Here is a 14,865-nt window from a genome sequence, read left to right as displayed (position 1 = left end):
GTGAGTGTGTATAGGGTGTATGTATATATAGTCCAGTGTGTATATAGTCTAGTGAGTGTGTATAGGGTGTATGTATATATAGTCTAGTGTGTATATAGTCTAGTGTGTATATAGTCTAGTGAGTGTGTATACGGTGTATGTATATATAGTCTAGTGTGTATATAGTCTACTGAGAGTGTATACGGTGTGTGTATATATAGTCTAGGGTGTATTTAGAGTCTAGTGAGTGTGTATATAGTCTAGTGTGTATATATAGTCTAGTGAGTGTGTATATATAGTCTAGTGTGTATATATAGTCTAGTGAGTGTGTATATATAGTCTAGTGAGTGTGTATATATACATATATATAGTCTAGTGAGTGTGTATATATAGTCTAGTGAGTGTGTATATATAGTCTAGTGAGTGTGTATATATATAGTCTAGTGAGTGTGTATATATATAGTCTAGTGAGTGTGTATATATAGTCTAGTGAGTGTGTATAGGGTGTGTGTGTATATATAGTCTAGTGAGTGTGTATACGGTGTGTGTATATAGTCTAGTGTGTATTTAGAGTCTAGTGAGTGTGTATAGGGTGTATGTATATATAGTCTAGTGTGTATATAGTCTAGTGAGTGTGTATATATAGTCTAGTGTGTATATATAGTCTAGTGAGTGTGTATATATATATAGTCTAGTGAGTGTGTATACGGTGTGAGTATATATAGTCTAGTGTGTATTTAGAGTCTAGTGAGTGTGTATACGGTGTGTGTATATATAGTCTAGTGAGTGTGTATACGGTGTGTGTATATATAGTCTAGTGAGTGTGTATACGGTGTGTGTATATATAGTCTAGTGAGTGTGTATACGGTGTGTGTATATATAGTCTAGTGTGTATATATAGTCTAGTGAGTGTGTATATATAGTCTAGTGAGTGTGTATTCGGTGTGTGTATATATAGTCTAGTGAATGTGTATATATAGTCTAGTGAGTGTATATATGGTGTTTACATAAAGTCTAGTGAGTGTGTGTAGGGTCAGTGCAAGATAGAGTCAGTACAGATAGTTTGGGAAACATTAACTATTAATAATTGACTATTTAGCAGTCTGGCTTTTTAGCAGTCTTATGGCTTGAGGGTAGAAGCTGTCTCGGAGCCTGTTGGTCTGAGAGCCGATGCTCCGGTACACTTTGCCGGAGGGTAGCCGAGTGAACAGTTTACGGCTTTGGTGGCTAGAGTCTTTGGCAGTTTTTCGGGCCTTCCTCTGACACCGCCTGAGATAGAGGTCCTGGATGGCAGGGAGCTCGGCCCCAGTGATGTACTGGGCTGTACGCACCCCCCTTTGTAGTTCTTTGTGGTCAAGGGCGGTGCAATTGCCATACCAAGTGGTAATGCAGCCAGTCAAGACGCTTTTGATGGTGCAGCTATAGAACGTTTTGAGGATCTTAGGGCCCATGCCAAATCTTTTCAGCCTTCTGAGGGGGATGAGGCAATGTCAAGTCCTTAGTGACGTGGACGCGAAGGAACTTAAAGCTCTCGACCCGCTCCACAACAGCCCCATTGATTTGGATGGGGGTGTGCTCTCCCCTCTTTATCCTGTAGTCCATGATCAGCTCCTTGATCTTACTGACATTGAGGGAGAGGTTGTTGTCCTGGCACCACACTGCTAAGTCTCTGACCTCCTCCCTGTAGGCTGACTCATCGCCGTTGGTGATCAGGCTTACCTCCGTCGTGTTGTCAGCAAACGTGATGATGGTGTTGGAGTCGTGCACGCCATGCAGTCATGGGTGAACAAGGAGTACAGGAAGGGACTAGCCACACACCCCTGAGGGGCCTCTTTGTTGAGGTTTAGTGTGGTGGAGGTGTTGTTGCTTACCCTCACCACCTGGGGCCGACCCATCAGGAAGTCCAGGATCCAATTGCAGAGAGGAGTTCAGTCCCACTGTCCCTAGCTGGGTGATAAACTTGGAGGGGACAATGGTGTTGACCGCTGAGCTGTAGTCTAGAGGTCGACCGATTAATCGGAATGGCCGATTAATTAGGGCCGATTTCAAGTTTTCATAACAATCGGAAATTGGTATTTTTGGCTGCCGATTTGGCCCAATTTTTTTTTTTACCTTTATTTAACTAGGCAAGTCAGTTAAGAACACATTCTTATTTTCAATGACGGCCTAGGAACGGTGGGTTAACTGCCTTGTTCAGGGGCAGAACGACAGATTTTTACCTTGTCAGCTCGGGGATTCAATCTTGCAACCTTACGGTTAACTAGTCATATGCTCTAACCACCTGCTTTACATTGCACTCCACGAGGAGCCTGCCTGTTACGCGAATGCAGTAAGAAGCCAAGGTAAGTTGCTAGCTAGCATTAAACTTATCTTATAAAAAACAAACTACACATGGTTGATGATATTACTAGTTTATCTAGCATGTCCTGCGTTGCATATAATTGCTTAGGTACAGTCTGACTGAGCGATGGTAGGCTGCAGCAGGCTCGTAAGCATTCATTCAAACAGCACTTTCGTGCGTTTGCCAGCAGCCCTTCGCAATGCATTACGCTGTTTATGACTTCAAGCCTGTAAACTCCCAAGATTAGGCTGGTGTAACCGATGTGAAATGGCTAGCTAGTTAGCCGGGTGCGCGCTAGTAGCATTTCAAACGTCACTCGCTCTGAGACTTGGAGTAGTTGTTCCCCTTGCTCTGCATGGGTAACGCTGCTTCAAGGGTGGCTGTTGTCGATGTGTTCCTGGTTCGAGCCCAGGCAGGAGCGAGGAGAGGGACGGAAGCTATACTGTTACACTGGCAATACTAAAGTGCCTATAAGAACATCCAATAGTCAAAGGTATATGAAATACAAATCGTATAGAGAGAAATAGTCCTATAATAACTAAAACTTCTTACCTGGGAATATTGAAGAGTCATGTTAAAAGGAACCACCAGCTTTCATATGTTCGAATGTTCTGAGCAAGGAACTTAAACGTTAGCTTTTTTACATGGCACATATTGCACTTTTACTTTCTTCTCCAACACTTTGTTTTTGCATTATTTAAACCAAATTGAACATATTTCATTATTTATTTGAGGATAAATTGATTTTATTGATGTACTATAAGTGTTCATTCAGTATTGTTGTAATTGTCATTATTACAAATAAATAAATAAAAAAAATTAAATTTAAAAATCGGCCAATTAATCGGTATCTGCTTTTTTGGTCCTCCAATAATCGATATCGGCGTTGAAAAATCATAATCGGTCGACCTCTACCGTAGTCTATGAACTGCATTCTTACATAGTTATTTCAGCAGGTAGCCTAATGGTTAGAGCGTTGGGCGAGGTGGGAGAGGGCAGTGTGAAGTGCAATTGAGATCGCGTCATTTGTGGTTCTGTTGGGGCGGTACGCAAATTGGAGTGTGGTATCTGGGATTATGGTGTTGATGTGTGTCAAAGCTATCCTTTCAAATTAGAGGTCGACTGATTAATCGGAATGGTCGATTAATTAGGGCCAAGTTCAAGTTTTCATAACAATCGGTAATCTGCATTTTTGGACACCAATTATGGCCGATTACATTGCACTCCACGAGGAGACTGCATGGCAGGCTGACTACCTGTTATGCGAGTGCAGCAAGGAACCAAGGTAAGGTGCTAGCTAGCATTAAACTTATCTTATAAAAAACAATCAATCTTAACAATCACTAGTTAACTACACATGGTTGATGATATTACTAGTTTATCTAGCTTGTCCTGCATTGCATATAATCCTGCATATAAACCTGCAAATTTAGTTAAAATAAATTCATGTTAGCAGGCAATATTAAGTAGGGAAATTGTGTCACTTCTCTTGTGTTCATTGCACGCAGAGTCAGGGTATATGCAACAGTTTGGGCCGCCTGGCTCGTTGCGAACTAATTTGCCAGAATTTTACGTAATTATGACATAACATTGAAGGTTGTGCAATGTAACAGCAATATTTAGACTTATGGATGCCACCCGTTAGATAAAATACGGAACGGTTCCGTATTTCACTGAAAGAATAAACGTTTTGTTTTCGAAATGATAATTTCTGTATTTGACCATGTTAATGAACTACGGCTCGTATTTCTGTGTGTTATTATATTATAATCAAGTCTATGATTTGATAGAGCAGTCTGAGTGGTGGTAGGCAGCAGCAGGCTCGTAAGGATTCATTCAAACAGCACTTGCCAGGAGCTCTTTGTTGTGCTTCAAGCATTGCGCTGTTTATGACTTCAAGCCATTCAACTCCCGAAATTAGCCTGGCAATACTAAAGTACCTATTAGAACATCCAATAGTCAAAGGTATATGAAATACAAATGGTATGGAGAGAAATAGTCCTATAATAACTACAACCTAAAACTTCTTACCTGGGAATATTGAAGAGTCATGTTAAAAGGAACCACCAGCTTTCATATGTTCTCATGTTCTGAGCAAGGAACTTAAACTTTAGCTTTTTAACATGGCACATATTGCACTTATACTTTCTTCTCCAACACTGTTTTTAATTATTTAAACCAAATTGAACATGTTTCATTATTTATTTATTTGAGACTAAATATATTTTATTGATGTATTATATTAAATTAAAATAAGTGTTCATTCAGTATTATTGTAATTGTCCTTATTACAAATATATATATATATAAAAAAAAATCGGCCGATTAATCGGTATCGGATTTTTTTGGTCCTCCAATAAATCGGTATCGGCGTTGAAAAATCATAGTCGGTCGACGTCTATTTCAAATCACTTCAGAATTACATATGTGAGTGCTACAGGGTGATAGTCATGTAGGCAGGTTACCTTGGAGCTCTTGGGAACAGGGACAATGGTGGTCAGCTTGAAACACATTGGGATTACAGATTGGGACAAGGAGATATTTAAAATCTCTGAAGACACCTGCCAGCTGGTGTGCGCATGCTTTGAGAACACGCCCTGGTATTCCGGCCTTGTGATTGTTAACCTGTTTAAACGTTTTGCTCACATCTGCCATGGAAAGCGAGATCACACAGTCATCCAGAAAAACATGGGCTTTCGCGCAAGGCACAGTTTTATATTCCTTGAAGAGAGCATAAAAGGCATTTAGCTCGTTTGGGAGTTCTGCGTCGCTGGGAACCTCATGGTTGGGTGTCCCTTTGTAATCCGTTATCGTCTGCAAGCCCTGCCACATACGGCGAGCATCATAGCCGGTATAATAGGATTCCACCTTCCTCCATGGCCTTTTGCATGTTTGATGTCTCGAAGGTCGTAGCAGGATTTCATGTCCGTGTCCTTTTCATTGTAAGCGGTAGCTCTAGCCTTTAGTCCAGCATGGATATTGCCTGTAATCCATGGTTTTTGGTTGGGATACGTTCTTATCGTCACTGTCGGGACGATATCAACTATTCACTTATTAATGAAGCCCATGACTGTTGTAGTAAACTACTCAATGTTATCGGATGAATCCCACAACACATCCTAGTCTGTACTAGCAAAACAGTCTTTTAGCCTCGCATCTGCTTCGTCTGACCACTTCCGCATTGAGCGCGTCACTGGTACTTCCTGTTTGAGCTTTTGTTTGTAAACAGGAAGCAGGAGAATGGAGTCATGGTCAGATTTGCTGAACGGAGGACGAGGGAGGGTCTTGTATGCGTTTCTGTGGGTAGAATAAAAGTAGTCTAGAGTTTTATCACCCCTAGTGGTGCAGGAGACGTGTTGGTAGAAGTGAGGTTAAGTCTCACTGCCTTAGTCTCGCCCACCAGGAACGCTGCCTCTGGGTGAGTGGTTTCTTGTTTGTTTATGGCCCCATACAGTTTGTTGAGTACCAGAGTGGTGTTGGCCTGTGGAGGAATGTAGACAGCAGTGATAATTACAGATGAGAAGTCTCTTGGTACCATTAGGTATTCTATATCAGGTGAGCAAAAGCTCCAGATTTCCTTCACACCTGAAGCAGCACACCAGTTGTTATTTAGGAAAAAACACACAGCCTCCTTTTGTTCTCCCCGAAGCCGCCTTGTGATCCTGCCGCTGCATGGAGAATCCACAGAGTACTGGGTGCAGAGCGTCATCTTCCAGCCACGTTTCAGTAAGACATAACATCCCACGTTTCAGTAAGACATAACATCCCACGTTTCAGTAAGACATAACATCCCACGTTTCAGTAAGACATAACATCCCACGTTTCAGTAAGACATAACATCCCACGTTTCAGTAAGACATAACATCCCACACATCCCACGTTTCAGTAAGACATAACATCCCACGTTTCAGTAAGACATAACATCCCACGTTTCAGTAAGACATAACATCCCACGTTTCAGTAAGACATAACATCCCACGTTTCAGTAAGACATAACATCCCACGTTTCAGTAAGACATAACATCCCACGTTTCAGTAAGACATAACATCCCACGTTTCAGTAAGACATAACATCCCACGTTTCAGTAAGACATAACATCCCACGTTTCAGTAAGACATAACATTGCAGCATCTCCCACGTTTCTACCTGCGGCGTTTTGTTAGTCCATGGAACAAAGGAATAGGGTCCGGTATGATCAGTGGAACAGCGGAGTCGGAGTTGAAATCGAAATCAAGGGTAGTAACTGTCGATCTGATGTCCAGAAGTACTTGGCGGTCATATGTCTTACTGAAACGGAAATGGCGCCACACTAAACTGGAAGTCTTCCGACTAGCTTGGAAAGACAGTACCGTGCAGTATCGAAGAGCCCTCACTGCTGCACGATCATCCTATTTTTCCAACTTAATTGAGGAAAATAAGAACAATCCGAAATTTCTTTTTGACACTGTCGCAAAGCTAACTAAAAAGCAGCATTCGCAAATGGAGGATGGCTTTCACTTCAGCAGTAATAAATTTATGAACTTTTTTGAGGAAAAGATCATGATCATTAGAAAGCAAATTACGGACTCATCTTTAAATCTGGGTATTCCTCCAGGGCTTCATTGTCCAGAGTCTGCACAACTCTGCCAGGACCTTGGCTCAAGGGAGATACTAAAGTGTTTTAGTACTATATCTCTTGACACAATGATGAAAATAATCATGGCCTCCAAACCCTCAAGCTGCATACTGGACCCTATTCCAACTAAACTACTGAAAGAGCTGCTTCCTGTGCTTGGCCCTCCTATGTTGAACATAATAAACGGCTCTCTATCCACCGGATGTGTACCAAGCTCACTAAAAGTGGCAGTAATAAAGCCTCTCTTGAAAAAGCCGAATCTTGACCCAGAAATTATAAAAAACTATCGGCCTATATCGAATCTTCCATTCCTCTCAAAAATTTTAGAAAAAGTTGTTGCGCAGCAACTCACTGCCTTCCTGAAGACAAACAATGTATACGAAACGCTTCAGTCTGGTTTTAGACCCCATCATAGCACTGAGACTGCACTTGTGAAGGTGGTAAATGACCTTTTAATGACGTCAGACCGAGGCTCTGCATCTGTCCTTGTGCTCCTAGATCTTAGTGCCGCTTTTGATACCATCGATCACCACATTCTTTTGGAGAGATTGGAAACCCAAATTGGTCTACATGGACAAGTTCTGGCCTGGTTTAGATCTTATCTGTCGGAAAGATATCAGTTTGTCTCTGTGAATGGTTCGTCCTCTGACAAATCAATTGTAAATTTCGGTGTTCCTCAAGGTTCCGTTCTAGGACCACTATTGTTTTCACTATATATTTTACCTCTTGGGGATGTCATTCGAAAACATAATGTTAAATTTCACTGCTATGCGGACGACACACAGCTGTACATTTCAATGAAACATGGTGAAGCCCCAAAATTGCCCTCGCTAGAAGCCTGTGTTTCAGACATAAGGAAGTGGATGGCTGCAAATTTTCTACTTTTAAACTCGGACAAAACAGAGATGCTTGTCCTAGGTCCCAAGAAACAAAGAGATCTTCTGTTGAATCTGACAATTAATCTGGATGGTTGTACAGTCGTCTCAAATAAAACTGTGAAGGACCTCGGCGTTACTCTGGACCCTGATCTCTCTTTTGAAGAACATATCAAGACTGCTTCAAGGACAGCTTTTTTCCATCTACGTAACATTGCAAAAATCAGAAACTTTCTGTCCAAAAATGACGCAGAAAAATTAATCCATGCTTTTGTTACTTCTAGGCTCGACTACTGCAATGCTCTACTTTCCGGCTACCCGGATAAAGCACTAAACAAACTTCAGTTAGTGCTAAATACGGCTGCTAGAATCCTGACTAGAACCAAAAAATTTGATCATATTACTCCAGTGCTAGCCTCCCTACACTGGCTTCCTGTTAAGGCAAGGGCTGATTTCAAGGTTTTACTGCTAACCTACAAAGCATTACATGGGCTTGCTCCTACCCATCTTTCTGATTTGGTCCTGCCGTACATACCTACACGTACGCTACGGTCACAAGACGCAGGCCTCCTAATTGTCCCTAGAATTTCTAAGCAAACGGCTGGAGGTAGGGCTTTCTCCTATAGAGCTCCATTTTTATGGAATGGTCTGCCTACCCATGTGAGAGACGCAGACTCAGTCTCAACCTTTAAGTCTTTACTGAAGACTTATCTCTTCAGTAGGTCCTATGATTAAGTATAGTCTGGCCCAGGAGTGTGAAGGTGAACGGAAAGGCTGGAGCAACGAACCGCCCTTGCTGTCTCTGCCTTGTCGGTTCCCCTCTTCCCACTGGGATTCTCTGCCTCTAACCCTTTTACAGGGGCTGAGTCACTGACTTACTGGTGTTCTTCCATGCCGTCCATGGGAGGGGTGCGTCACTTGAGTAGGTTGAGCCACTGACGTGGTCTTCCTGTCTGGGTTGGCGCCCCCCCCTTGGGTTGTGCCGTGGCGGACATCTTTGTGGGCTATACTCGGCCTTGTCTTCGGACGGTAAGTTGGTGGTTGTAGATATCCCTCTAGTGGTGTGGGGGCTGTGCTTTGGCAAAGTGGGTGGGGTTATATCCTGCCTGTTTGGCCCTGTCCGGGGGTATCATCGGATGGGGCCACAGTGTCTTCTGATCCCTCCTGTCTCAGCCTCCAGTATTTATGCTGCAGTAGTTTATGTGTCGGGGGGCTAGGGTCAGTCTGTTACATCTGGAGTATTCTCTTGTCTTATCCAGTGTCCTGTGTGAATGTAAATATGCTCTCTCTAATTCTCTCTTTCTTTCTTTCTTTCTCTCGGAGGACCTGAGCCCTAGGACTACCTGGCATGATGACTCCTTGCTGTCCCCAGTCCACCTGGCCATGCTGCTGCTCCAGTTTCAACTGTTCTGCCTGCGGCTACGGAACCCTGACCTGTTCACCGGACGTGCTTGTTGCACCCTCGACAATTACTATGATTATTATTATTTGACCATGCTGGTCATTTACGAACATTTTAACATCTTGACCATGTTCTGTTATAATATCCACCCGGCACAGCCAGAAGAGGACTGGCCACCCCTCATAGCCTGGTTCCTCTCTAGGTTTCTTCCTAGGTTTTTGGCCTTTCTCAGGAGTTTTTCCTAGGGAGTTTTTCCCAGCCACCGTGCTTCTTTCACATGCATTGCTTGCTGTTTGGGGTTTTAGGCTGGGTTTCTGTACAGCACTTTGAGATTTCAGCTGATGTACGAAGGGCTATATAAATAAATTTGATTTGAAATTTGATGTGATAATAGTATGAACTTTCTGTACAAAAAAGTCAAGATAAACACAATAAAAGTCAATATAGCAAAGTTGGGTTGGAACTTCTCCATTGGCCCCATCTTTCTAGAGACGCAGTTCCTGGCTCAGCAATTTTCCTTTTCTGCAATTGATTGAATTAGGGACCAATATGATTTGATTATGCCAGACAAGAGACCTCCCTCCTCTCTTACTCTCCGCCTCTAACCCTTTGATATGTAAAGAGGGGGTTAAGTTGTGACCCCTCCCACTATCAATCCTGTGGTGCCGAGTGGGAAACAGCTTTAGGAGCTCTGCTCCCCTTCAGAGTGATGTATCCGGAAACATCTCAACAATGCCAACCACCCCAACACACACCACTCTCGAACCCCCCAAAAACAAGGCAGCATCATTGCTGTGGGAGCTCCTGAAATCCATAGCCTCATGGACTACAAATCCATAAAGACCCTATGGTAAATGATGTGCAGGCCAGTGGGACAGACTGACAGTATGAACGCACGCACACACACACACACACACCTGTAGGATGTCATTGGGGTGGTCCAGAGCAGACGCCACGTAGAGTTCATGTCCACACACCACCCCCTCTGCCAGGAAGTACTTGAGCAGCATACGAGAGTAGCTGTCATATCGGTCCTCCTCTGAGAGACAACACACACAACGTAACATTAGGTCCCACTGTCATAGTGTCCTCCTACCTACACGGAGAACAGCGTCATTGACACAGATCACTGCCACTTTAGTCTCAAAAATGGAAGAAACAAATGACATTATAAACACATCATGTACACAGCATAGAGGTGATGAAGTTTAAATGTCTATATACATTGACAGTAAAAGACAGAATTCGCTGATCACATAAAGCCACAGTGTTTCCCAACGTAACACCTTACACCTGGCTGAGCCTAATTACAACACAACAGATGGGGATCTGTCACACTGCCTGTCTGGAATGGATGTAATGACCAGTCACGCTTAGTGAGGGAGGTGGGGAGAATGGACACGACACAGAGACACAGGTGTCATCTCCTGAACCAGAGCTCCCAATCATATGAGACGACAGCCACACCTCTCACAGAAAGGGGTGAGCCACACGTCATCTCCTCCACCATCTTGAAGAGAGGATAGGACATCCTGTGTGGAGGATTCACCAGAGTTCTCATGGAGGTATGAGCCCCCTGTCAGCTAAATGACATAGGGATGTGGAACTCAACCATGCATTCAGAGTCGGGAGTGTTTCTTCACGCCAATGAAATGACTGTTGTCTGTTTATTTTGCTGATGTGTGAGTCAAGTCAGCTCATTTCAATGGTAGCCAATTTCTTGACATCCAGCTCACTTTAATTCACTGTTGTTCTCTGAGGATTATGATGCTGATGATGGCTTTTCAGATGGCCTTGTGTTTGTTGATGTAATTCATATGAACACTATTCAATTCAGAAGATAATGCTGGTTTAGGTGTGTATAAAAAGGCATCAGGTGACATTTACATCCAAAAAGACGTGCAGTCTAAATGTCAAACACAACACAACAGTGAGACACCAGGCCTAATTCTAGTGGAACTCTGAGAGCTGTTTGCAGCTTCAGGATAAAATAGGCTAACACTTGGAAGAGCTTGCATTCTGGGCTTATTTACGTCTGTATTGAAATCCTGAGTGACAGTGAGGACTAGTGACTAGTGAGTGAGGGACACATTCTACCACGGATGGCTACCTCAGACCACACAAAGCACCCACCACCCAACCACAGAACCACAACGTAGGCCCACTTCCTACTTCCACGCCCCCACATACCACTACCCAGCATGCCACTGCTGCTTCTTGTCACAGCCACAAACCACCATTTTGTAAAGCAGTCTCTGGCCTCTACACACAATGGCAGACAGTGGGCACACACACAAAGGACAGTGACAGTTAAAGGTGACAGCCATACAGCTGATATCACATCCGACAGCTCGGGAATAAGGCAGAGCCATCCAGGAACACCTGGAGAATGTACTTCCCTCTCCACCCCCCGACGTTCCTGACCTGTTTCCTCATTCCTCACCCATGATGGGACAGCAAATTGAAGAGGCAGGGAATTTGGCCCAGGAAATTCCCTGCCTCTTCAATTTGTCGTCGGTGGGGCTCCCCGTCCTCTTATTGATGGCTTTCTAGGTCAGCGGGACCTTTGTGGCTTTCAGCAGGGCCCACAAAGCCTCCCAGATGGGCCCTCTCCAGAGGAGGCCCATTGTGCCCTGCCTTTCTATGGGAGCCCTTCCAAATAGAACCTGAGGGAGTCATTAGGCTGCTGAGGAGGAGGGGGCTGAGAAAAGAAGAGAGAGTGGGGAGTGACGGGGGCGGGGTATGGAGGGGTGAGGCGGCAGAGTCACCTCTTGGTGGGTCGTGACCACAGGACTCCAGGAAAGTTCAGTCAGTCTCTGAACAGTTAGAGGGGGATTCCTTTTTGTCTTAACAGGTTTTCCTGGTGCTCTAATTTTGCTCATTTTGACGTGGGATTGTAAAGGGGAGTGAACTCTAGGATTTGTCTTTTAACATGGAGATAGAATGGCCCTGTCTCACGTAGCTGAAGGGGGTGGAAATGGTGGGGGGGGGGGTACTATGGTGTTGTGGTGTTGAATGCTGAGCTATAGTCAATAAACAATATTCTTATGTAGGTATTCCTCTTGTCCAGATGGGATAGAGCAGAGTGATGGTGATTGCATCATCTGTGGATCTATTGGGGCAGTAAGCCAAGTGGGTTGAGGGTGGCAGGTAAGGTAGAGGTGACGTGATACTTGACTAGTCTTTAAAAGCACTTCATGATGACAGAGGTGAGTGCTACGGGGCGATAGTCATTAAATCCAGTTACCTTTGCCTAAATGTATTTGGCTAAGGTGTATGTAAACTTCCGACTTAATAAACTGTATACACCTAGGGAGCCTGAGACCAGTAATATTATATACACCTAGGGAGCCTGAGACCAGTAATATTATATACACCTAGGGAGCCCGAGACCAGTAATATTATATACACCTAGGGAGCCCGAGACCAGTAATATTATATACACCTAGGGAGCCCGAGACCAGTAATATTATATACACCTAGGGAGCCCGAGACCAGTAATATTATATACACCTAGGGAGCCCGAGACCAGTAATATTATATACACCTAGGGAGCCCGAGACCAGTAATATTATATACACCTAGGGAGCCCGAGACCAGTAATATTATATACACCACCCTAAATTGCTCTAAAATGTTCGTTTTTTTTTCTCTGCAAAAGGTGGGTAAACTTTCACAAAATAAAAAAGGTGGGTAAATTATCACAAAATAAAAAAGGTGGGTAAAATGCGTTTACCCTCCATTACACTACTGTTTGTCATGCCAAACATGATGGGGGAGTTGGCTAAGAACAAACACATCTGACTGCCAGGCTTGGTTATACACACCTGAACCAATGAGGGCCAGATCATTCGCTTTCTGGGTGATCGGAAGGATCAACTTATCTACCGGTTATCAACAACTTATCTACAAGGGTGTATTGTTTTAAGGGACTTGGATGGCAGGTGTCAGGCAAAACAAGCAGTGCCCTCTGCTGAACCCACTAAAGCAAGTGAGAAGCACAGGTCAAAGGTAATCTAAGTGATAAGGACAATCTAATGCCATAGCATTGCCTTACACCAGTCTCGGGTACTTTCAGGTGGAGATAGTGACTGCAATAATCCCTGGGGCTCATTCGAAACATTGACGACAGCGCGGCCAATGTGTATAACAGTCCTGACGCTCTGTCTACACTTTAATACTCTTAGCTTGGAAACTTGGAACTTTACTTTCATATCATCGAGAAAGATTAAATTACTATACACCTTTTTAACACTTAACACTGTTCATGTTACGGCTTGTTTATGGAAGAGAGAGGCGACTACCAGTTCTAATTAGCTATCTAGCGTCTCCAATCACCAATGTGTAATGGAAGAGAGACACCCATAGAGTGCCTTATAGAACTGTATCGCAATTGAGAATCGATTCCCGTTTAGAAAGATTATTTGGCTGTTTTGGCTGCCAGAGCCAGTTTATGTCTGATCATAAGGTTCTTGGACATTAAAAGGAGTAGGTTACCTAGGCTAGTACATCTTGGACAAGGTACAGTAGTACCTCTACTCATAAATGGTCTAAATGTACAATGGAAAATGTAGAATTAGACTTACCTATGAGTAGAAGGGTTCCAACTGCTAAACCACCACCTATTTCAAGAATTTAAAAAAATATTACAAATAGGTTGATTTTTGTTCATGACAACACCATATCATTTACAGATAACCAAGTGTAGCATAGGCCTGACATGCAGGGTGATTCCTCATGAAAGCAGGATTTTTTTTTAAAAGACCATGATTTGGGGGGATTTTCACAACATTTCATCCATAGAATGGTTCTTTGGAGGAAGGATTGTTGCAATATATTTGACAAAACATAGAGAATTAATATTAGCATATTTCACATTTTGTCCTTACATAGGCCTGTTTCATATGTAGGTGTTAAAAAGCAAAAATGACTGCTTGCTCTGAAACACGATTGGTATTTTGATTTAAAAATGCGGTCCTGGGGACCCACAGGGAATGCAGGCTTTTGATCCAGCTCTAACTAATCAAGCTCATTGTTGAATAAGTGTTGTACTGGAACAAAAACCTGCAAACTAGTTACGAGCGCCCAGTACCATGACTGACGAATACTCCAGAGCCAGCTGTCAACCTTTACTATGGCGTGAAGGTGTGCCGGTTGTTTCAAATGGGGCACACGAATTATTGTTGACGTTACATGAATGTTATAGTAAATAACGTGAAGCTAGCCGGCTACCTTCATGCGACTCAGTGGTTGAAGACATGCAGTCGAATAGTGACAACGATAACATTCCTTTAAAACTAACCAAATTAAAACAATTATTATTGTTTGATAGTTTAATCAACCAGAGACAGCAAAACAACTCGCGTTAGCTAGCTGTCAACACATTCGTGGCAGACTGACCAATCACGTAGTCGAGAGATGTGACACCAGTCGAAACAATAAGTTGCCCATTTTGAATCGAAGGTCTTGTGCCAGGTATTGAAACTAGTTTGCTTCGTGATTTCTTCTGAAAACTGGTGGTATTGCACGGTAAACGGTCCGCGGTAGGTTTACCCATGCTCATCTTGGGGGCCGCCATGCTTTTTTTCCCCGTGGTGACGAATGTTGATGTTTTGAATTACATCAACCCAATCAGAGCTGGGATTGCTCAGT

At 43.3% G+C, this 14,865-nt stretch overlaps 1 protein-coding gene across 1 annotated transcript in view; it reads right to left on the bottom strand.

Moving 5' to 3' along the window:
- The window catches only part of LOC115183294 (elongator complex protein 4-like), a gene marked incomplete at its 3' end in the record, with an annotated part of 56,899 nt that extends 42,091 nt beyond the window's left edge, over positions 1-14,808 (bottom strand). The window contains exons 1-3 of the mRNA XM_029744624.1: positions 14,614-14,808; positions 13,800-13,835; positions 10,131-10,252 (exon numbers count right to left, since the gene is read on the bottom strand). Coding sequence (XP_029600484.1) covers positions 10,131-10,252; positions 13,800-13,835; positions 14,614-14,791 — 336 coding nt within the window. The remainder of the gene's footprint in view (positions 1-10,130; positions 10,253-13,799; positions 13,836-14,613) is intronic.
- Positions 14,809-14,865: the final 57 nt, after the last annotated feature.

Source organism: Salmo trutta, unplaced genomic scaffold (genome assembly GCF_901001165.1).
Source record: "Salmo trutta unplaced genomic scaffold, fSalTru1.1, whole genome shotgun sequence".
NCBI classification, from domain to species: Eukaryota; Metazoa; Chordata; class Actinopteri; order Salmoniformes; family Salmonidae; genus Salmo; species Salmo trutta.
The sequence above is the reverse complement of the archived record's forward strand: the minus strand, read 5'-3'. Positions and strand labels throughout refer to the sequence as shown.